The sequence below is a fragment of the Bufo bufo genome, chromosome 7, assembly GCF_905171765.1.
Source record: "Bufo bufo chromosome 7, aBufBuf1.1, whole genome shotgun sequence".
Classification (NCBI taxonomy): domain Eukaryota; kingdom Metazoa; phylum Chordata; class Amphibia; order Anura; family Bufonidae; genus Bufo; species Bufo bufo.
In genome coordinates, this window is record NC_053395.1 from 124,994,277 (window position 1) to 125,019,456 (window position 25,180).

The 25,180-nt window shown below is 46.3% G+C and overlaps 1 protein-coding gene across 1 annotated transcript in view; it reads right to left on the reverse strand.

The window, feature by feature from the left end:
• Window positions 1-24,657, reverse strand: part of LOC121007958 (carboxypeptidase O-like) — a 140,647-nt gene extending 115,990 nt beyond the window's left edge. Inside the window, exon 1 of the mRNA XM_040440226.1 lies at window positions 24,605-24,657. Coding sequence (XP_040296160.1) covers window positions 24,605-24,642 — 38 coding nt within the window. The 5' untranslated portion in view covers window positions 24,643-24,657. The remainder of the gene's footprint in view (window positions 1-24,604) is intronic.
• Between the last annotated feature and the right edge of the window lie 523 nt (window positions 24,658-25,180).

Sequence of the window (25,180 nt, forward strand, 5' to 3'; positions counted from 1 at the left end):
TGTGTAGTATGTTTTCATTCAGGGGACGTCCAATTAGGCCAGTATTTTATTCTCAAAAAACCGCAATTAGACTTACCGGTAATTCCGTTTCCTTGAATCCACCATGACGGCCCACATTGAGATTGACCCTTGACCTCTGTAGGGGCAGGAACACATATAGAGTTTAAGAACCCCCCACCCCTCCACCTCCTCAGTGCTTTACAATTACCCGAAAGGTGGAACAAAAAGTAAAAGGATATTGATTCATACCCTTAAACTCCTATTTAATCTTCTGCATGTATATGTAACATATATATATATATATATTTTTTTTTTTTTGGGAAGGGGAATAGTATGGGCCGTCATGGTGGATTCAAGGAAACTGAATTACCGGTAAGTCTAATTGCGGTTTTTCCATTTCATCCACCATGACGGCCCACATTGAGACATATCAGATAACTAAATGGGTGGGGATATCGCCTGTAAAACCCTCCGGCCGAAAAGAGCTTCATTCGAGTCCGGAAGATTAAGACGAGAGTGCTTTACAAAAGTATTAGCGCTAGACCAGGTTGCGGCTTTACAGATCTGGTCCAGCAAGACCCCTCCTTTCTCGGCCCAAGAAGAGGCAGTGGCCCTAGTAGAGTGGGCCTTAACATTACCAGGACTGGGCTTGTTCTGAATCCTGTAACAGCATTCAATGGTGGATCTGATCCATCTGGCTATGGAAGACCTGGCTAACTTCTTTCCTTTATTTTTTCCTGAAAACTGAATAAGAAGATTGTTATCAACCCTGAAATCTCTGGTAGAATCCAGGTAATGGATAACTATGTCCCTAACATCTAGGAGATGTAACCTATCGCTAGACCCTGTATGTTAGGATTTAGGGATAGAGGGTAGGAAGATCTTCTGTTCTCGATGGAAAGGTGAGACTACTTTAGGGAGAAAACCTGGGTCGAGAGTAAGACGGATGTGATCTTTGCTGATCTGGAGGTAGGGCTCTCTACAAGAAAGGGCCTGGATCTCTCCAATGCGTCTGGCTGAGGTGATAGCAATCAAAAAGGCAGTCTTCAGGGAAAGGTGTTTTAAAGAGATTTCCGACAATGGTACAAATGGAGGTTTTGTTAGGCCTTCTAGGACGATGTTAAGATCCCAAGTCGGAGCTCTGGATCTCAGAGAGGGTCTCAATCTTGAAACTGCTCTGAAGAACCTCCTGATCCATCTGTGATTGGCCAGGCTGCAGTCGTAGAAGGAGCTGAGGGCAGAAATTTGGACCTTCAGAGTACTAGGTCTCAGGCCTAACTCCAGGCCGCACTGTAGAAAGTCTAAAATCCTATTGATGGGAGGAGAGGAGGTGTCTGGGTGCTCAACTCCTAACCAATAACAGTATTTCTTCCAGATCTTAATGTAGATGGAGGAAGTCACCTTTTTCCTACTAGCCCTCAGAGTAAGTATCACCTTTTCCGAAAGACCCCTGCTTCTTAATGTCTCGCTCTCAGGATCCAGGCTGACAGCTTGAATATACCTGGGTCTGGATGAAGAAGAGGGCCCTGGACTAGAATATCCCTCTGGAAGGGAATCTCCCACGGATCTTCCAGCGATAGCTGTTTTAGAGTGGAGAACCAACTCCTCTTTGGCCATAGAGGGGCTATTAGGATGAGAGTAGTTGGTTCCTTCAGGAGCTTCTGGACAACCCGAGGTAGTAGAGGTATTGGGGGAAAGGTGTAGGCTAGTTTCCATTTCCACTGTATTGACAGGGCATCGATTGCCCATGGACTGTCTCCTGGGTTTAGGGAGCAGAAACATTCTACCTGCGCATTTCTTCTGGAGGCGAATAAGTCTACCTCCGGACGGCCCCATCTTTCTGAGATCTTCTGGAAGATATTCCTGTTCAGAGACCATTCTCCTGGATCTATTGTCTCTCTGCTCAGAAAGTCTGCTACTGCATTTTCGCAGCCCCTTAGGTGGATGGCGGACAGAGATAAGGCGTTCTCTTCTGCCCAGGAGAAGATTCTTTTTGCTATCTCGCTCAGAGGCCGTGACCTTGTCCCTCCTTGGTGACGCAGATAAGCCACCGTTGTGGTATTGTCGGACATTATTCTTAGGTGTCGCCCTTTTAAAAGACACTCTCCTTTTAATAATGCTTCCAGGACTGCGTATAGTTCTCTGTAGTTGGAGGATCTGTCTCTTATCTCGGCAGGCCAGGTACCCTGCAGAAGATGATCTCCTATCTTTGCTCCCCAGCCTCCGAGGCTTGCGTCCGTGATTACCTGAACGGCCGGATGGTTCTGCCACTGTAGGCCTCCTAGCAGTCTTCTTTTTACTTTCCACCAATCCAAGTCTGTTTTCACGGCCTGTGGGATCCGGAAAATCCTGTCTAAACTTACTTGTTTTCCGTCCCAAATAGTTAAGATCCAATTCTGGATCACCCTTGTGTGGCTTTGGCACCATGCCACCGAGGGAATGCAGGCGGTTAGGCTTCCAAGGAGACTCATGGCCTTTCTGATGGAGCACTGAGGAGGTGGAGGGGTGGGGGGTTCTTAAACTCTCTATGTGATCCTGCCCCTACAGAGGTCAAGGGTCAATCTCAATGTGGGCCGTCATGGTGGATGAAATGGAAAACCTGTTGCAATTTTTTACCATTTACCATTTGTGGTCTGGGCTGAGGTGTGCAAGAATGTGGAGTTGGGAGGGATGCCTACCAGCCCTCCATGATCTATCTGGCTGAACTGTGCCCGGAGCCAGTGCGGGGTAGGCCTGAATATGTGGGCAAAAAGTCTACCAACACTGCTAGGTGTGAAATATGTATTTGAAACCGAACAGGACAAGTCACCATGCCAACAAACGAAAGCCCTGAAAATCTCGACCTGCGGATTGGGAATATACCTAGCACAGCACGAGGACTTCTAGCGCCCCATCTTGCGGATAACATGCGCGGGCACCTGGAGCTTGGAGGCCGAGGAGGCGGCTCCTATGCGGAACGAGTGCCCTGAAATTGTATCTGGATTATACCCCAAACCTGCTGCTAACGTGCGGATGTGGGAAATGACCTGAACCGCGGTGAGGGGCCTGCCCTGGAGGGGAAGAAGCGGGTCCACTGGAGAAAGAGGAAGGAGAAACTCTGCAAGGTCTCCCAGCACCTTGACAGGACACCAACTGTTTGACATGGGGAAGAACTTGATCTCGACGGGAGGACCTACCTGACTGTTTTGGCGACTAGAGGATCTTGAACGATTCCGGTGACAATGCCGAATGGATCTGAGTAATTCGAGTGACGTCCTGAATGATTCAGGACGAAGAACCTAACCCTGCGCAATTCAGGTGGTTGTACGTGGCCGTAACAGAAAAGATGACCCGAGCGACACAGGAGGTAACATAAGCCTGAGCGATTCAGGAAGGCACCGGATAGTTATGAGGTGGAAACTAAGATGGACCCTAATAGTAGCTGGCGTCTGAGTTATTTTAGGAAAGAGACAGCCAGTACGCGGACCTGAGTGATTCAGGTGGACACTGGCCGACAAGAAAACCCAAGCGAATCAGGCAGAAAAGTTAACCTTGGAGGCGCAGGTAGAAGGCAGTCTGGTGAAAGTATCCGGCTAAGTGGACCTGACGTGTTCAGGAAGGCCTAGACAGCTATAAAACAGACGGAACAGGCGACGGCCACTAGCTAGTAAAAATAAGTCGGCGACGGACATTGGTGGCAAAACGTGACGATCCAGGATGACAGAGGCAGAGCGAACCTGGGCGATCCAGGATGACAGAGGCAGAGGGAGCCTGGGCGATCCAGGATGACAGAGGCACAGGGAGCCTGGGCGATCCAGGATGACAGGAAACAGAGCGAGCCTGGGCGATCCAGGATGACAGGAAACAGAGCGAGCCTGGGCGATCCAGGATGACAGAGGCAGAGCGAGCCTGGGCGATCCAGGATGACAGAAACAGAGCGAGCCTGGGCGATCCAGGATGACAGAGGCAGCGTGGGCCTGGGCGATCCAGGGAGACATCAGATGATGTGTGAGAGCGAGACATGAAGCAGGGAAGACAGACAAAAGACGTATGCGTGATACCTGAAGAATTCAGGAAGCTGTTGAGCAGCTACTTGGCTGATCGGGGGTTTTTCGAAAAATGTGCCCAAAATGGTACATTAGGAACCGGAAAATAGCACCTCCACCTAACCTGGGAAGGGAAGAACCAGGTTAAGGGAAATCCTGCCCCCCATCAAGTGTGTCAGCCAAGCGGAGACTGCCGATCTCCAGATGACTGGAGAACTCCCTGTTTTTTCGTTCCCAGGAGAACAAAATCTAGTCGGGTCAGAAGGAGGAATAACTGAGGAGATGACGGCCTGGGCAATCCAGGAGACAGAGGTGGGTAGGAGCCTGGGCGATCCAGGAGACAGAGGTAGGTATGACCCTGGGCGATCCAGGAGACAGAGGTAGGTACGAGCCTGGGCGATCCAGGAGACAGAGGTAGGTACGAGCCTGGGCGATCCAGTGGGAAATAGGGAAACATAGCATATGAATAAATGAACAATTCAACATACACATACAGAATGGCCCTGCTACCACTACATATCGGTACAGATGACAGCAGGCAAATGGTCAACGTGCAGTGACCGCGCATAGAGTTTAGGCTGAAGCTGTGTATTGCCAACCCAGGTGAGTCGTATTCATGTAAAACACAGCCCAGCATGCGCTCCAACGTGAGGATTCTGCACTGTATGACCAGCTCCTAGCAACCACAACAAGGAATAGAGGAGCTGGTTTAGCTGCAAGCCACTATCAAGAGCGATGTCAGTATGTGTGAACCTGATCTGCAAAATGCCGCTGTAGGAAGCATAGAGGAACCGGGAGGAGCGAGCACAGGTAAGTTTGGGCAGCAATGCCACAGTACTAACCAGGACACCACCTGTGATTCAAAACACACCAGTTCGGCAGTGGTTCTCAACATGCGTTCCACGCTGGAACGCACGCCGACCCCGCGACCGGAAGCAGGGAAACACATGAGCGCTGATCTGAGGAGCCCTGTGGAGGGTATGTATTGAGGGAAGGAGCTTACCCGTCCTCGAGACGCATACAACTCGGACTGCAGTAATGAAAGTTTTTTTTTTTTTTTAAAAGGAGAACAGTCTGAGTGAATGTGAACCAGGATCTCCCTGAGGTGAACAGAAAAGTAGGCCTATGGAATGTAACAGACCACCAAGGAAAGGAACGTAAGCCTGAAAAGAACGCAGTTATGTTTGTTGGGAGAGAGGTACCAGAGTGGTGGGTGCAGACTGCCCCGGTGAGATTGAGTAAAACCATGACGTAGCAATGAACAAGAGAATGCAGCTTTGAGTGGAAGCAGAGTACAACACATGATGTAACAACAAATGAGGCTTTGGATGTGAGTGGTACCTAAAAAACATGGTATGGGCGCAGCTCTGAGTATGGGAATGGAGTGCAGGACAAGATGTAAAAGCAGACATGCGGACGCAGCTTTGGATGTGAACGGAATATTAACTGTCTGTGACAGCAGACATGGAAAGAACCTGAAGTAGCATAGGACGTGTGAACGCAGCTCTGGGTGCGAGTAGAGTAAACCTGATATATCAATCGACAGATGAATGAAACTCTGGTCGAGGGTGGAGTGCAAAAAATGATTTGACAGCGTAGTGTGAATGCACCTCTGGGTGTGGCCGAGAATGAAATTGGTAGAACAGAAGCTCTAAATGTGAGTGGAGCATAAACATGATGTAACAGTGAAAGTGAATGCAGCTCTGAAACAAGCCTAGTATGAACATGTTGTCACAGCGGACGTGCAAACACAGCTCTCACAGTGAGCAGAGCAAACATGGAATAACAGTCGACGCATGAATGCAGCTCTGGTTGTGAGTGGAGCAAGGTGTGAACACCAGGGTGGTGCGTCCCGAGAATAAAATGGAATAACAGTAGCAGCTGTTAGCCGAGTACACAACATGAAATAACAGGCGTGTAATACGGATCAAGCTGTCGGCTGGGTACGGAATGAGATGTAACAGCCAACGGTGACCGAAGCTTGAATGTGAGACCAATCTGAGTGAATACGAACCAAGAGTAGGAAAGTGCTGGACAGTAAAGACGTGCGGATGCAGCATAAAAACATGAAATAAAAGCCGAAAGTGTAAATGCCGCTCAGGATAAGAGCATAAAAGTGCGGCAGAGTTTTTAAGTACATGGGGCAGTGAAATACATGAAGTCTAAAGATGGTGGTAACGGGGGGAGGGGGGAGGGGGGAGACACATGGCAAGGAACAGCTACAGCAAGAGGCCTAAATAATAACAGCTGCGTCCGATCTCCAAACATAACGTCACGTGCAGCCCGGGTAACTCTTCCTTTACAGCAAACCGGCTGAAGTAACTTTTCATACGAGATGAACAAAGCGAAGTAAAACTTGTAAGATTTATAGGAACTAACTCCTATTACCAACAAACAAAGTTGAAAAGAAATAGGAGTATTTAGCCCCAATGAGCAACCTGAGGTAGCAGATTCTGAGGCGAAGCCTCCCGTTCGCTAGCAAAGCCGGTTCCGACCGGCCAGGAGAGACGACCCCGGCCCAACCTACTTACGTAGTATGGCGCGTGCATGCTACGGTAGCAGAGAGCAAAACAACAAGCTCCATTCTGCAAAGAAAAATCCTACCACCAGAGAAGCTAGTTTGCTAATGACACCCAGCGGCAGCTGTGCACCTGAGAACCCATGCAAGAATGACAGAGGCAGAAGCACGAAGCGACCACCCCCAGGGTGAGGCTGCTCGGGATTATATAGAGGGCAGCCCCTACAGTAAGCTGAACTGGTAGGAGTGGTAATGTGGGGTCTTGTAATCATTTGTATCCAGGATGCTTTCCGCTATTTTATTGGACTCTGCCCACATGCTAATTTTTTTCTAAAAATATTATGAAAAATGTCTGCCATTAAAGTATCAAAGTTGTGTACCTGACTGAATGTATATTGTATTGGATTCAGAATAAATTTTTCCAAAAAGGTAATGAAAATAGTCTTTAAAAAAATAGTCTTTCAAAAAGTCCATGTAGGAGTTATGTGTCTGACTTGTTATATAATGCGTTGTCCTCCAAAAAATCTGTATGCATGCTGTACATTCCAAATCATTACCAAATCCAGAGAATAAGACATGTCTTAGTCACAAATGTAGGGACTATGAAAATAACTTGCTGTAGGTGTATTCGAGGCTAGTTTTTAGACTGGTTTTGCTGTGCGTTAGTGTTGAACGAGCATGCTCGGCCGAATACCTGTTCGGCTCTAGCATCGCTATGCTCGGCACATGGCTGTAAACGCGCCATCGGGTGCTATATAGCACCCGATGACGCGGGTTTGGCTCACTGTGAGTCAGGGAGAGCTGCGCTTAGGAATAGACAGATAGTGTAGGGATTGTGATCGCAATATATTTGATAGAAAAACGTTTCAAAGACCCAAAAGTCCTTTTGAGGACTATTGTGTGTGGTGGCAGGCTGGCAGCAATATAATTTAGGCAGCAAATATTTTTTCAGATACTTTACAGTACTTTTTTGATAGAGGGTGTCTGCAGTGACTTGTGACATCTGTGCTGTAACACCTTCTGTGTGTCAGGGCCAGATATTGGAAAAAATATTACTGACATTTTTTCCGTAATTTATCCACACTTTGCCTATAAACGGTGTCTGCAGTGAATAGTCACATCTGCACTGCAATAACGTGTGTCAGGGCCAGATATTGGGAAAAATATTAGCGAAAACAATTATATTTTTTCCATAATTTATCCACACTTTGCCTATAAACGGTGTCTGCAGTGAATTGTCACATCTGCGCTGCAATAGCGTGTGTTAGGGCCAGATATTGGGAAAAATATTAGCGAAAACAATTATATTATTTTCATAATTTTTCCACACTTTGCCTATAAACGGTCCCTGCAGTGAATTGTCACATCTGCGCTGCAATAGCGTGTGTCAGGGCCAGATATTGCGAAAAATATTACTGATAATTTATCCACATTTTTCCTATAAACGCTGCCTTATAACATATAACATTTAAAATGAATAAAGCGAGCATTAAGGGACGGGGAAGTGGGCGCGATGCTGATTGTGCACGCAGAGGCCGTGGCACTGGGCACGGTGAAACTGTGTCTTCTGCAAGAGCACAAGAAAAACAATCATTCAAGATACCTAGCTTCATGTCCCAGTTTGCAGGGCGGCTCAGGACACCACTCTTCAAGTCAGCCCAGTGCGAGCAGGTGGTCGGTTGGATTGCAGCAGGTAGTGCTTCCTGTCGGTTAAGCACCACCCTGTCTTCTACCAAGTACAGTCTCAGTAGCCAGGAGTCTGGTCCACACAATATTTACCCTGATCCTCCTTCCTCCCACCATTTACAGTATGGCCAAACAAGTGATCCCACTCTCGGATTTTCCAAGGACCTCTTTGCATTGCCATTAATTGATTTGGCCCTCTAGCCAAGCACGCTTGAAGAGGGACCTGAGATCTTGTGCCACGATTCCCAATCTCTTGAGCATCCAGAGTCACAAGAACATGATGCTGGGTAACGACAATTAGCACAGTTGCCAATGACTCAACCGCAATTACTGTCTCAAGAGGTTGAGGAAGAGGATGACACACAGTTGTCAATCACTGAGGTTGTGGTTAAGTCAACAAATCAGGAGGATGATCAGAGTGAGGAAGTGGAAGAGGAGGTGCTGGACGATGAGGTCACTGACCCAACCTGGGTTGGTGGAAGCAAGCCGAGCGAGGAGAGCAGTACAGAGGGGGAGGGATCTTCAGCACTGCAACAGGCTGGAAGAGGCAGTGGGGTGGCAAAAAGTAGAAGGTGGGCACCACCGAACAGGCCCACAACTGTTCCATGGAGCACCCCCTTGCGGAAATCTCCCTTGCCAAGGGGTAGGTGTTCGGCAATATGGCGTTTTTTTTTGAGGAAAGATGCTTTTGACAAAAGAATAGTAGCTTGCAACCTGTGCCACACCAAAATGAGCCGGGGCGTGAACACTAGCAACCTTACCACCACCAGCATGATCCGCCACATGTCATCAAAGCAGCCTAATAGTTGGGCCCCCTGGGTCCACAATCTGTGTCAGCGGGTCACACACACTGGGTGAATGTTGTGGAGGCCGGGAGTGACTCATACCCTGCGAAGGCACAGGTGCTACAGACGCCAAGGATTGCGGGCCCCAATTCCAGCAGGGTTTCCGCCACCCCTTACGTTAGTGGTTCCAACCCCTACTTCTCCTCCACCACCTCCCCCTCCACTTCCACCTCCAAAGTATCCACGTGCAGCACCAGTCATCAGTCGGTAGCTGGAAGCAGTGTAGCACTGCAGTAGGGAAGCAGCAACAGGCCAGGCTGAAGATGATCTGCCTTGGTGACACACCGCTGCAGAGCTGATGCAGGGGATAAGAGACCAGACTGAGCTGTGGCTCTCGCCACTCAACCTAGAACCAGGCATGGTTGTGTCTGATAATGGCCGTAACTTGGTGGCAGCTTTGGAGCTGGGCAACCCTAGACACATCCCTTGCCTTGCCCACATATTCAACCTTGTGGTTCAGCGGTTTCTAAAAACATATCCAAATTTGCCTGTGCTACTGATGTAGGTGCGCCGTGTGTGTGCACATTTCCGCAAGTCACCGTCAGCTTCAGCTAGTCTGTCAACACTGCGGCATGTGCTTGAAATTTCTAGCTCACCGGCTGTTGTGCGACGTGAGCACATGCTGGAACTCCACGTTCCACATGTTGGCCAGGCTTTGTGAGCAGCAGATGGCAGTTGTGGAATACCACAGCATGCAACATGGTCGTCGCCTTTCCAGTCAGCTTCCGCTATTCACAAGCGAGGAGTGGGCATGGATGTTTGACCTCTGTGAGGTTTATGCAACTTTGAGGAATCAACACAGATGGTGAGCGGCAATAACGCTATTATCAGCGTCACCATCCCACTTCTGTGTCTTCTTAAACGCTCGCTGCTCACAATTAAGGACGAAGCTGTGCATGTGGAAGAGGTGGAAATGGGGGAAGACATTACACAGGTTGATGATAGCCAGACCACCCTCAGTTCGTCTTCTCATTGCGAATTGGAGGCTAAAGAGGAGGAGGAGCAGGAGACGGTTGCCTCAGCTACAGAGGGTAGTACCCATGGAAGTTTAATTACATCTGTTCTGCATGGGTGGGCAGAAGAGGAGGAAGAGGATGAGGAGATTAGGAGTAATCCTTCTGATGACGACAGTGAAGTCTCGCCTGTTGCTACTCTGGCACACATGACTTCATGTTAGGCTGCCTTTCCCGCAACCCGTGTGCTATACGCATTTTAAACAACATGGATTACTTGTTGTTCACCCTTCTCGACCCCCGCTACAAAGAGAACTTCTCATCTCTCATTCCTCTGGTGGAGAGGACGAGCAAAATGGTGCAATACCAGAAGATCCTTGTCGGAAATTTGCTACAAAATTTTCCATCTGACAACACTGGCGGCAGAGTCCGTACTTCCTTGGCCAACCGAGGAGAGTAGACAAGAGGAACACACAGCAGATCCAACAGAGGCAGGGAAACACTCTCCAAAGCCTGGGACAGTTTCATGACACCCCGCCAGCACCCTCATTCTGATGTGCGGCCTACTGCCCCAATTAGAGAAAAATTTTGGAAGATGGTGAAGGAGTACATAGCAGACAGTGTCAGCGTCCTCAACCTGTGCCTTACATCTACTGGGTGTCCAAGCTGGACACGTGGCACGAACTTGCGCTCTACGCTTTGGAGGTGCTGGCCTGCCCTGCCGCCAGCGTTTTGTCTGAGCGTGTATTTAGTGCTGCTGGTGGCATTATAACAGATAAGCGTATCCGCCTGTCAACTGAAAATGCTGACAGGTTGACTCATATAAAAATGAACAAGGCCTGGAATGACCATGACTTCTCGACTCCACCAGAGGAATGCTGATGAACATAAAGGAACTTTACATGTGTTGTTTTTAATGTACTGAATACATTGTATTCCCATGCACCCCTTCCACCACAAGAAAGGGTATATGGTTGAATCTTCCTTTTCTCATCCTCCTCCATCATATCAACATGCATTGCTTAATCCTTATTCGTCACATAAAATGTCCTCGCATATATGTCCTTCGAATATAATTTCTTAGAGGGTCCGCTCACCAGCAGGCACTTACATATAATTTTTTAGAGGGTCCGATCACCAGCAGGCCCTCACATATAATTTTTTAGAGGGTCCGCTCACCATCAGGCCCTCACATCTAACTTTTTTGCAGGGTACGCTCACCAGCATGCCCTCACATCTAATTTTTTACAGGGTCAGCTCACCTGCATGCCCAAACCTAAAATCTTGTACCGGGTCAGCTCACCTGCAGGCCCGCAACTCAAATCTTTTAAAGGGTCAGCTCACCTAAAGGCCCGCAAATCAAATCTTTCACAGGGTCAGCTCACCTGCAGGCCCAAACCTAAAATCTTTTACAGGGTCAGCTCACCTGCATGCCCACAACTCAAATCTTTTACAGGGTCAGCTCACCTGCAGGCCCGCATCTCAAATCTTTTACATAAGAAAATCTCTCAAAAAATAAAATAAAATATAGCTCTCAGAACATGGAGACACTAAAATATATATTTTTGGGTTTCAAAAATGCTATTATTGTGTTAAAGTGACATAAAAAAAAAAGTATACATATTAGGTATTGCCGCGTCTGTAACAACCAGCTCTATAAAAACATCACATGACCTAACCCCTCGGATGAACACTGTAAAAAAAAAAAAAAAAAACGCCAAGTGATCAAAAAGGCCTATGTCCCACAAAATGGTACCAATAAAACCATCACCTCATCCCACAAAAAATGAGCCCCTACATAAGAAAATTTCTCAAAAAATAAAAAAAATATAGCTCTCAGAACATGGACACATTAAAACATAATTTTTGGGGTTTCAAAAATGCTATTATTGTGTAAAACTAAAATAAATAAGAAAAAGTATACATATTAGGTATCGCCAAATCCGTAACGATCTGCTCTATAAAAATGTCACTTGACTGAACCCCTCAGGTAAACGCTGTAAAAATAAATAAATAAAAACTGTGCTAAAACAACACATTTTTTGGTCACCTTGCCCCATAAAGTGTTATAATGAATGATCAAAAAATCATATGTACCCAATAAATAAAACTGGCACCTTATTCCCTAGTTTCCAAAATGGTGTCACTTTTTGGGAGTTTCTACTGCATCAGGGGGGCTTCAAATGGGACATGGCATCTAAAAACCATGTGGAGTTCCTTTTCTTCTGTGCCATGCCGTGTGCCCATACAGCAGTTTATGACCACATGTGTGGTGTTTCTGTAAACCACAGAATCTGGGTAATAAATATTGAGTTTTGTTTGGCTGTTAACCATCGATGTGTTAAAGAAAAAATTGGATTAAAATGGAAAATCTGCCAAAAAAGTGGAATTTAAAAATTTGATCTCCATTTTCCTTTAATTCTTGTGGAATGCCTAAAGGGTTAACAAAGTTTGTAAAATCGGTTTTAAGTAACTTGAGGGGTGTAGTTTCTACAATAGGGTCATTTATGGGGGTATCCACTATGTAGGCCCCACAAAGTGACTTCAGACCTGAACTGGTCCTTAAAAAGTGGGTTTTGGCAATTTTCTTAAAAATTTGAAGAATTGCTTCTAAACTTCTAAGCCTTCTAACGTCCTAAAAAAATAAAATGACATTTCCAAAATTATGCCAACATAGAGTAGACATATGGGGAATGTTAAGTAATAAATATTTTATGAGGTATCACTTTCTGTTTTAAAAGCACAGAAATTGAAATTTAGAAAATTGCAACTTTTTAAAAATTTTGGGTAAATTTGGGATTTTTTCATAAATAAAGGTGAAAAATATTGACTCAAATTTATGACTATCATGAAGTACAATGTGTCACAAGAAAACAATCTCTGAATGACTTGGATAAGTAAAGGCGTTTCAAAGTTATTGCCACATAAAGTGAGATATGTCAGATTTGCAAAATTAGGCCTGGTAGTGGTCAGGAAGGGGGCAAATGGCCCAGATGGGAAGTGGTTAAGCAAAATCAGCAGCAGCATGGTGATAAAAATGAGTGACAAGGTGACATGGTGTAGAGATGGCAGCATGAGGAGGCCACATAGTGGCACAATGACTGAGTCTAGATTAAAGACTAATGCCACAGATTGTTAAGAAAGATACAGATGGAAACAAATCTGTAGAGCTGTATGACGGTCACCTAATGCAGCCATCAAAATCAAGTTAGGTTTGTTGGTTCCACCTCAGCTCACCAGCAGGCCTGCACCTAAAATCTTTTACTGGGTCAGCTCACCTGCAGGCTCACAACTCAAATCTTTTACAGGCTCAGCTCAGCTGCAGGCCCGCAACTCAAATCTTTTACAGGGTCAGCTCACATGCAGGCCCGCAACTCAAATCTTTTACTGGGTTACCTCACATGTAGGCCTGCAACTCATGCTGCCTTGCTTTGAAGTAGTAGCCGTAGCCGTTTATCAGGCTCCCTCTCCGAAATCGAACAATAATTCCCCGTTACCGGTGGTCACCATGTTAGGCGCATAAAAGAACATCGAAAGTAGATAGAGAAGATATCCAAATGGATCGTGTGGGGGATGTGCGATCGAGCAGAAGTTATCTAGAGTCAACAAAGCTTTAGCAGGGCCTCTCCTGTATAACGTTTCCTCATCCAAAATACTGCAGTGACATTCCCTGTATTTTTTTTATTCCTCATTCCAATAACAGGGCATCTTAAGAGTTCTGTATTGTTATTTATTGTCACTACCTCCACGAGTCGTGAGTGTGTGATTTGCGCGCCACCTGCTTGCCTTTCTTGGATGTGGAAGCCGTTTCTCAGGCTCCCTCTCCGGAATCAAACACTGATTCCCCGTTACCCGTAGTTTACAATGGTTTTGAGCTGACATTTACATCGAAAGTTGATAGGCCTGACATCCTAATGGATCGTCGCCGTCACGGGGACGTCCCATCGGCCCCAGGTTAACTAGAGTCACCAAAGTGGCAGCAGGCCACCGCCCATAATGTTTTAGATGGTCAGATCAGCAGGCCTTTGCTCCTAATGTTTTTGAGGGTCACCAGCAGGCCATCAATCATAATTTTTAAAGGGTGTGTACGATCCCCTCCTTTATATGTAACTAAGGGTGTATCAGAGTGCCTCTTCCTTGTAATTTTTGGCAGCACTTGTGTAGTGTCCCACTAGATAGGCGTGGGCACTACACAAGGGTCAATTGGTGTGCGCGTTCCTCCAACTCACAAGGGACAGAAATGTCATATGTAATTGTGCAATCAATGTATTTTATAATGTGTTTTTATATGCAATGTTGCCCTGTATGATGCAATTGCAGGCCTAGTTGGGTGTAGTTAGACATCCCAGACACTAGAGGGAGATAGGGAGCCCCTAGTATAAATGTTCAGGCCCAGACAGGGAGAGTTAGTTCAGAGTCAGGAGTCTGCAGAGACATAAGTTAGAAGGCACCAGCCAGGGACGAGCTGAGGGCCTTCTCCTGACATGCAGCTAGACAGCCCAGGCTTCTAGTGGTAGCCAGGAGGCTAGTAGAGGGATCCTAGCCTACCTGTTGATCAAGAGAGCCTTGGTTAGCTCAGAAGATTCACCCCAGGGAAAGAGTTTGCCTCCTGGGAGAAAACCTGCAGTTCCCACCAAGTCAAGCAGAGCCAGTGTTTCCAGCTAGTACAAGTAAGCTGAAGGGCAGAAGGAGTAGTAATGTAAAGCAAGGAAGAGTACCTGAGGAAGATTGTTACCAAGGATAAAAGCCAGCATTGAGGTATCCGGGCCTTGGGATAAAAACCAGACAGGAGTTCTAAGGAACAGTGTACACTATCTCTGAGGAGAAGGTACAGCCTGATTCTGAGTGTGTTGTTGTTTACCCTCTGAGTATCTTGCAAGGAAACAGTATACCTGCCATAATTGTGAAAGCCTGCTTGTGAAGTGTATCTGATACGTGGAACTGAATTGACATCCAACTGTATAAAGTTGAACTGATTCCAGTAAAGTAAAGTTTGGTTCACCATACCATCTGTGTACCTCACTTATTAATACTACCAATCGGTGTGCCACCGTTACAGGCACTGGCGTCACGTACCTTAAAGGGACCTTGCCCCAGGCACATAAAACACCTGCAACATCCAGGGCACCTCATCCACCACCAGGCCTGGTCCCTAAATACAGAGTGTGCCCCAGAGGACCCCTGTGCCAGCCTCTCCTTCACTGCTGTATGCCTGCCCAGGGTTTCCCTACAGAACTGTGAGTAACCCTCGCTTGCCATAACCGTGACCTCACAATCGCAATACCCTGCAGGTCTGGCGTACCGCATAAATTGGCGTCACGAACAGGATCCGAGCATATCTGCGCCATTGTTGGATTACAAAACTGTGTGCCATTATCCACCTAAAAAGTGACTAAGCCCTATTGCTTTATTGAAAAATTGCTGGGCCAAAGAGAACTGTAATAATTTGCGGTGTGAAGATTATAGTGCATGGACTGTCTGCTGCTTGTTTGAGCCACCGCTTGCTGTCAGTGAATAGACAGCGTTTTGCTAAAGATGGCCGCTGAGCTTGCTTGAATTTACTGCTGCGTCATCTTCATCCTGAATTGGCGGTAAAAGTTGGCGCCTTTTTGCTGAAAAGAGCGGGAAAGGCTACCCGTCGGCGCCACCGCCCTGTCTGGACATTTGCATGTCTGCAGAAATGGACTCCGCCTCCCCCATACTGGAGTACCTGGGGGCGGCCTCCCAGTGCAATGGGAGGATCTGTCTGAACTTATTGGCGCCACCCTGTCGCTCTCCAGAGAAGGATCGAGCATGTTGGAGAAGTGAAGACTACTCTGCTGGGATGTCCGCGCCTGATCTAGTAAAGATGGATTGTATTGGTGTAGAGCCCGAGGACGCTCCACCGGCCTACTCTCCGGGACCGGAGAAACCCGCCTGCCCGCCACCGAGGACGCAACCGGAGACCTACTATGGCTCCTGGAGAGATTTCTTCCAGCCCTCGTTCAAGTGGTCAGCGTTGATGGCAGAGATCCGGGAGGCCGCCATAAAGAAGAATACCAAGACCAAGATATATTATGAAGAATTGGCAAAGACCGTTCATGAGCGCCACACTGACACCCAACCCCGCCTGGAAAGGAGAAAGGGGTTGGTTGTGGCCTTCGACAAGAACCGTGGCTACGGTTTCATACAGGACTACACCACCGGCCTAGATTTATACGTCAATCGGAGGTCCGTCAAGCGGAGTTACCTCTCCGATTATATGCATAACCTCCGCGAGGGAGAGGAAGTGGAATTCACCCCTGCCGAGGGCCTGCGAGGCCCATATGCTACTGCCGTGACCCGTCCCAAGAAAGAACCGGAGGACTGGGAGGCAGATGAGGACTACTCTGGCTGTGAGTGCAAACCAGCGCGCTCTCCAGAACCGGCCCATCACGCATTCCAAGAGCGGGGCTCTTTCATTGGCCCTAACGTATTCTGGCAGCCAACCGTATTGGAGAAATGGGTGAGTCCCTATCCATCCCCCGAGCTGCCTCGCCGGGAGAAAACAATTCAAGAAATGAGAATCTGAAAGGACTCCGCGTTACCCTGGATAATATCCGGAAGGGTAAGAGACCTGATGCGTCACCGGAGCCTGCAGCGGCTGCGTCCGATGCACCATCTACTGTACCTGTGCCGGCGGCGACAGCGGAGGACAGCGATCCTGAGACCGAGAGCCTCGACGACCAGATCGTCCGTCTGGAGGAGAAGTTGCGGGAGTTACGCAAGATTGCCACCGCCAGGATCCAGACGCCGCCTAAGAAGGAAGAGGTAAGGGTGCCTGTCCCTACCCGCCGGCCACCTTCTGCTACCACAGCTGCGTTGAGGCCCCCAAGAAGGCCCTCTCACCCTGTGACTTGCTGCGCAGAGCCCACCGGACCGCTTGCGGCGGCGGTACCTAGGCCAGCACAGCCTACCATAATTATGCCTGGACCGGTGCGGTCCCCAACTGTCGTTACCCCTAGGCCTATGGGGCCCATGCCTATTAGGGGTCCATTCATGCTACAGTTGCCCCCTAATACCGTGTTGTGGGCACATCCGCCTGTGGAAGATTATTACAGGCCTCATTTGCCAGCAGAGCCAGGGAGCACCACTGAAATGCCAGGTGATTATGATATGCCCCTGTGAATTAGCCTGCTAGGCCGTTGATTTATTGCTTTCATCAAGGGACCTCATTGCTGAGTATTTAACCCTTCCAGGACAGGAGTCCTTTGTTTTGGTCCTTTGTTGCTGCTGCCAGTTACCCACGGCTCAGTGGTGGTGGTCACCCACTGAAAACACCAATTGCTGCAAAGCCAACTTGTTTCCAGGACCTCCTGCCTGCTTCTACAATGTCTCACCAAGTTGTGCCTGTTCCTACGTTGCACCTTTAACCCTTTAACCCACTTTTCAGGTTGAGTAAGGGTATTACAGCACTGATTTCTATATTATGCCATTTGGAAACTGTGGGCTATTTTATGGTGCTGTCTTTTTATTGTGCAACATTAAATGTCAAGGAAACGTGCCCAGTGATAGACTCAAAAGTACCTGAGCCTCTGAGATTTTTGCTCTTTTAAAGAAACGTGCCCAGTGATAGACTCAAAAGTACCTGAGCCTCTGAGATATTGCTCTTTTAAAGAAATGTGCCCAGAGATGGACTCCACTGTAAGCGAGCCTCTGTGATTTGCTACCTTGCCTTGCTGGTGAAAGACACTCACTCAAAATAAGAAAGGAACCTGGGTACGGACTCATATTTGTTCCTTGAGCCTCCAAGAACTTTTAAATGGTTTACATTTTTCTGCTGTTCTATTAAGGACAATTTGCACTTATGGACTATCCTGGTAATAATGCTACGCTGCACCAGGTCAGCGCCCCTGTTCCCTCACACTATCCTGAGAGAAGAGAACGACGCCCCTTTTCACCGTTACTTGTTCCTAAGCCAGTGGAACTGCCTGATTTATACATATAATGTACTTCTGCAAATGTAGATAAAAATTTTCCTGCTTTGCGTTATTCTCTCTTTTTCAGGTGCAGTATCCAGCTGGGCAGGGCCCCTCCATGTTGCGCCGAGGACGGGCAACGTTATAGCGTGGTGGTATGTAGTGTCCCACTGGGCAAAGGTGGGCACTACACAAGGGTCAATTGGTGTGCGCGTTACTCCTACTCACCAGGGACAGAAATGTTATATTTAAGTGTGCATTCACTGTATTTTATAATGTGTTTTTATATGCAATGTTCCCCTGTATGATGCAATAGCAGGCCTAGTTGGGTGTAGTTAGACATCCCAGACACTAGAGGGAGATAGGGAGCCCCTAGTATAAATGTCCAGGCCCAGACAGGGAGAGGCAGTTCAGAGTCAGGAGTCTGCAGAGACAAGCTAGAAGGCACCAGCCAGTGTTCTGCTGAGGGCCTTCTCCTGACATGCAGCTAGACAGCCCAGGCTTCTAGTGGTAGCCAGGAGGCTAGTAGAGGGATCCTAGCCTACCTGTTGATCAAGAGAGCCTTGGTTAGCTCAGAAGATTCACCCCAGGGGAAGAGTTTGCCTCCTGGGAGAAAACCTGCAGTTCCCACCAAGTCAAGCAGAGCCAGTGTTTCCAGCTAGTACAAGTAAGCTGAAGGGCAGAAGGAGTAGTAATGTAAAGCAAGGAAGAGTACCTGAGGAAGATTGTTACCAAGGATAAAAGCCAGCATTGAGGTATCCGGGCCTTGGGATAAAAACCAGACAGGAGTTCTAAGGAACAGTGTACACTATCTCTGAGGAGAAGGTACAGCCTGATTCTGAGTGTGTTGTTGTTTACCCTCTGAGTATCTTGCAAGGAAACAGTATACCTGCCATAATTGTGAAAGCCTGCTTGTGAAGTGTATCTGATACGTGGAACTGAATTGACATCCAACTGTATAAAGTTGAACTGATTCCAGTAAAGCAAAGTTTGGTTCACCATATCATCTGTGTACCTCACTTATTAATACTACCAATCGGTGTGCCACCGTTACAGGCACTGGCGTCACGTACCTTAAAGGGACCTTGCCCCAGGCACATAAAACACCTGCAACATCCAGGGCACCTCATCCACCACCAGGCCTGGTCCCTAAATACAGAGTGTGCCCCAGAGGACCCCTGTGCCAGCCTCTCCTTCACTGCTGTACGCCTGCCCAGGGTTTCCCTACAGAACTGTGAGTAACCCTCGCTTGCCATTAACCGTGACCTCACAATCGCAATACCCTGCAGGTCTGGCGTGCTGCACTTGCACTTTATATAAGTAAATATTCAGGAAAGAATGTTTTCTATCAATTTTACCCAAAAATTGTTTTTCCCCCCCATTGGTTTTGTCAGTATTATTGTCATTATGAAAAAGTGGCATACTATTTGGACAACATAGTTCCCAGCAGCGACCAGCAAGTCCAAGATGCATCCATACACCCTCCCCATGCTGTTAAAGAACCATTTTGGTGGTGTTACTAACAATTTCTTACATTTTCTTATGAACCAGGCACCCTCCCCTCTTCAGAGCAGGGGGGTAGCTGGTTTAATGCTCGGGTTGTCCCATTGACTTCCATTATACTCGGGTGCTCGGTCGAGCACCCGAAAATCACAATGTGTTCGGCCTGAGCACCCGAGCAATACGGTGCTCTATCAAAACTACTTTGCGTATCTGTTCCAAATCTATGAGAATAGTGCATGGGCAATAAAAAATTTGGCCCACGTGTTAAGTAATTTCTCCGATTTCAGTGAAAGCACACCTGTAGGGGATGCCTGGTATGGAGTTGCAACTTTTTTGTGACTTTTGAAAAAGTCGCTTTTCATAAGTATGACTAAATTGTAATTTCACATCTCAGTGTAAACACCATAAATAGTAGTCTGAATTCTGGGGCAGGGCATCTCGACACAGTTCCGTTTTTGCTTCTTTTTTTTTTTTATGGAAATATATGTGTACAACACGTGTTTTTCAATCTCCACACAGTTTTAATTTTTTGGGGCGAAAATAGCAATATACATGTACAACGCAAGTTTTACAATCCAGAGGGTATCATTTTAAATCTCCAAGTGAAAACACATTACATAGTAGGCCGAAGTCTGTGATAGGACATATTGTTAGTGGGAAATAATCTTATAGTATGTTGACAACTTGTGTTTTAGACTAAAGAAAGTTTTTCCATGCCAAACCAGTTTACTATTAGTGTACTGTCTTCTACAGAGTACTGTCAGACAGGGTATTCAGTGTGGAAGCTTGCTTCGCCACAGCCAAGCAGACAAAATTGAAGCATGCAGCAATAACAGTTACTATTTATTGCCAGTCTAATCATGCCACAGCTTCTGTCTCTGCCTATCCATCATATTTCATACTGTATTGCTGCTACTACTGGTGCCACCACCATAGCTGCTGCTCCCCCTTTTGCCACTTCTACTGACCCTACACAGCTACACATCTCCGGTCCATTAGGTTTCATATTGTATTGATGCTGTAACTGCTGCTAGTGCTGCCACTGCTATTACCCTTACACAGCCACACAACCCCTGCTTTGTCTGTCAGGTCCCATACTATACTGCTGCGGCTATTATTGCCATGACTGCTACCACTATTCAGTTGCATATCTACTGCCTTGTCTGTTAGGTTCCATACTGTGCTGCTAATTTTGCCACTATAAGTAACCCTACACAGCTGCACATCTCCTTGTCTGTGAGGTTCCACCTCCACACCGTACTGCTATTGCTCCTAAAAAAGGAGAATTTTTGTATGCCTGTTCAGAACAAACCACTGCTTCATCCAATACTACTGTGTATGTTTATAAGCATGGGCAGGTCTCTGCAACATTAAGACATACGTTTTGGACAGCTTTTTAAGAACAAACCACTATAACATTATTTACTATTATTTAGTGTGTGTGTGGGGGTGTAGAAAAAAAACCCTGAAAGACAAAACAAAAAAAATATGAGTTCTAGAAGACATCAGTTTGCAGGCCAATTACAGAACGAGTGGGACCCAAATCAAATTTTTGAACTGATTTGTTAGAATCAGACCCAAAACTACTTTCAACTTTAATGCAAACATAAGATTTTTATTATTTTTATTATGTGTAAAGGGCAGAAACCCTTCAATCTCCGCCACCCATACCCACACCAACCACTATCATGAGAGAGGGAAATGAGAGGGACATAAGAAAAAAAGAAAAAATCCATTAAACTAAATGAGAAATAAAAGAAATACATTATTTCCTTAATTTTACCGTATCAGTCATCAAAATAAATTTCCTTGTGGAAAATAAACTCAACTTCAAAAATGCCTAGTTTATGCCATCATAAAAAGGAAAGACAATGGGGGTAATTTTTTATACCCCTTGCGCCATATAACTGGCACCAAAAAGTGTGGCACACACTGCTTTTGTGCAAAATTTTTAGGTTTATGCAGTGCTTTCCATTTTTCAAAGCAGCGAATGGTGCGGAGCCAGTGTAGTTGGCCCATCACATTTTTTATTATCTAGTCCAAGAAACAGGCATAGAATATATTGGAAATCTACACCTTGCTGGTGTAGATTTCCGCTTTGGAGCATGACCTGTACAGATGCGCCCCAACTGTTATGAGGCATGCTCCTCCTTATAATTGTGGCGCATCTGATGCAAGCAGAGGAGATGTTAAGAGTGTGGCCGATCTGATGTTAATGACCTATTCAGAGTACAGGTTGTCAGTATTATAACACTGCACAACCCCTTTAAGTGATAACATTGGCTATATCCATATATAATTATGAATTGTGGATTCCAATATTCCTGTTATGGTACAACCACACAGTGCGGTAGTGGTGCATTTGGGGCCTGGCCATTCTGCAATTGAGTACTGCACAGCTGTAATCAGAAGGGTTAATTTCATGTCTCTCCCTACCAACTAATGCAGCTAACAGATACTGTATACTGAAACTTTTTATCAGTTCTGCCTTGCATGGATGGCACTGGGCCGCATACCAATTTGCTAAAGTTTAGAGCATGCATGGTTCTTCTAGGAGTTTTACATTTCTTCTAGGAGTTTTAAATTCTGACGGTAGAGACGTGTAGGAGGGCAGGGGGGTAAAAAACAGTCTGAGTTGCGTCATCAAGCAGCATTTGGATTCAGACGTCTGCTGGGTTCACTATTGTTTTTGAACATCAGATACAACTCTCCAGGATAAGGCCTCCTGCACATGAACGTGTGCTGCCCGTTGCCGTACTGCGAACCGCATTTGCGGATCCACATTGCACTGGCGCCGTTCCGTGGGCTTTCCGCATCATGAATGCGGACCCATTTACTTCAATGGGTCCACAAATCCGGAGATGCGGAATGGTGCAGAACGGAAGCACGAAATGGAACCCTACGGAAGCACTACGGAGTGCTGCTGTGGGGTTTTGTCCCGTACTTCCGTTCTGCAAAAGGATAGAACATGTCCTATCTTTTTGCGGAACTGCCCCACGGCTGCCCCACTGTTGGTGTTCGTGCATTGCAGCCCGCAATTTGCTACAGGGCGCACGTGTGCAGGAGGCCTAAAGATACCAAGATTGTACTAATCTAAGGATCAATCGAAGTGACTTCCTTACTTCTGTATGTTTGCTTTATCATTATAATCAATTTGTAATCATCACTTTAGCACATTATTTACTCTTTTGCTTTATTCGCATATTATTCTCAATGTTTTCACTGCATTTGGCGTGGCATTCCTTCTTAATCGTTACCTCTCTGAACTCTCCTTGAAACAACGGCCAATTAGGCCGCACCTACCTTATTTAACTAATGAAGACTGCAATGTGAAGCCGGCCTGCTTTATTAATGGATGTGCTGTATTGAAGGTCCCATTAAAAATGTAGACCAGCAATATAGTCTGGTCTTCACTAGTTAAACAAGAGGCAGCCGCTTGCAAGAAATCTAGCCATGTTGGATTTCTTGCGAGTCCCGTGGCCATCCCATTCATTTCCATTGGATCACCTCTGCTCAGTAATCCTGGCCGCGACAGGTGTCGCAGTGCAGCCCTAGCCTTAGGCCCCTTTCGCACAGGCATTGCGGATTGGGGCCGGATGCGTTCAGGGTGCGTTCAGGGAAAATGGTGCGATTTTGACACTAAAACAAGTCAGTTTTCACTGCAATTGCGTTCCATGCTTGCGTTTTGTAATGTAACATTGTAATGCGTTTTGCACGCGTGTGAGAAAAATCGGCATGTTTGCTACTCAAACCCGAACTTCTTCACAGAAGATTGGGTTTGGGTTAGGTGTTGTGTAGATTGTATTATTTTCCCTTATAACATGGTTATAAGGGAAAATAATAGCATTCTTAATACAGAATGCATAGTACAATAGGCCTGGAGGGGTTAAAAAAAATCTGTAATAATTTAACTCACCTTAATACACTTGTTTGCGCAGCCCGGCTTCTCTTCTGTCTTCTTCTTTGAGGAATAGGACCTTTGATGACGTCACTGTGCTCATCACATGGTCCATCACATGATCTTTTACCATGTTTATGGATCATGTGACGGACCATGTGATGAGCGTAGTGACGTCATCACAGGACCTTTTCCTGTGCACAGCAAAGAAGACAGAAAAGAAGCCGTGTTGCGCGAACAAGTGAATTAAGGTGAGTTAATTTTTTTTAACCCCTCCAGCCTATTGTACTATGCATTCTGTATTAAGAATGCTATTATTTTCCCTTATAACCCTTATTTTCCCCTATAACCATCCCGATGGTCTACTAGCAACCGTGCGTGAAAATCGCACCGCATCAGCACTTGCTTGCGGATGCTTGCGATTTTCACGCAGCCCCTTTCACTTTTATGGGGCCTGCGTTGCGTGAAAAACGCTAAATATAGAACATGCTGCGATTTTCACGCAACGCACAAATGATTTGTGAAAATCACCGCTCGTGTGCACAGCCCCATACAAATGAATGGGTCCGGATTCAGTGCGGGTGCAATGCGCTCACCTCACGCTTTCTACTCTCTAAAACAGATATAATACTATGAAACAATTAAGTGATACCCAAACGGTAAATTGTCCCATCTCATTAATATGGAATATAGGGGGCATTTATGATTTTGAGTTTTAAAGATGTAACAAGTGATTTTGCATGCAACATTTTGTGAAAGTTGGTTACAGATAGTAAATGTGCAATAATCTAGGTCTAATCTCACTTTCAGGGCCGATGAACACAGCCGTGGCCATTTTTGTGGTCCTCAAATTGTGGATCCGAATTTTGTAGAACAGAACGTCCTGCCCTCTATAGAACAGTCCTATCCTTGTCTGTAAAATGGACAAGAATAGGACATGCTCTATTTTTTTGCGGGTGCAACGGAAAGGACATACTGATGTGGACAGCACACGGTGTGCCGTCTACATCTTTTGTGGCACCATTGAAGTAAATGGGTCCGCATCCCATACAAAATGCGGATCGGATGTGGACAAAAACCATGATTTTGTGCATAAGCCCTTAGTCTTAAACCTAAACCGCTTTGAAAAGCGGAACAACAAATGTCATAAAATTTTACCAAATCTAGAAGAAAACGGTTTCTCTTCGTTATCCTGCTTTTAAATGGCAGGATTAATACACAGTTGTTTAATGTACATACTTAAATGGTATATGCTGTTGAACAAGGTTTTCCTTCATCTTCTGCACATAGACCGATTGGACACGGATATGTGCTTCTCCTCCAGGATATATGTCTTGTATGATATCTGGCTTCCACAGATCAAGCTAGATAAATATAACATTTTAAAACATGTTAGAAAATAGTTATATAAATCTAGTCATATAAATACTGTATATCTATAGATGCTTACTACAGTATGCAGGACATATTGCATGAAGCTGGTCTATGATATCTTGTGTTAGGTAGCCCTCCTCTACAAGGCCTTTTGCACATGGCCGTTTTGCGGCTGCAATTTGCGGTCCCCAATGCACAGACCCCATCCATGCGGCAGCAGCGTTGGATCCAGACCCATTTAACTTGAATGGGTCCGTGATCCGTCCGTACCCTAAAAAATAGAACAAGTTCTTTTTTTTTGCGGTGCGGAGGCACGGACAGAAACACCATGGAAGCACTCTGTAGTGCTTCGGTGGGGTTCCATGTCTCCGTTCTGTACCGCAGCTCAGCATTATGGACCCATTCAAGTGAATGGATCCGCATCTGTGATCCGGGGAGCAC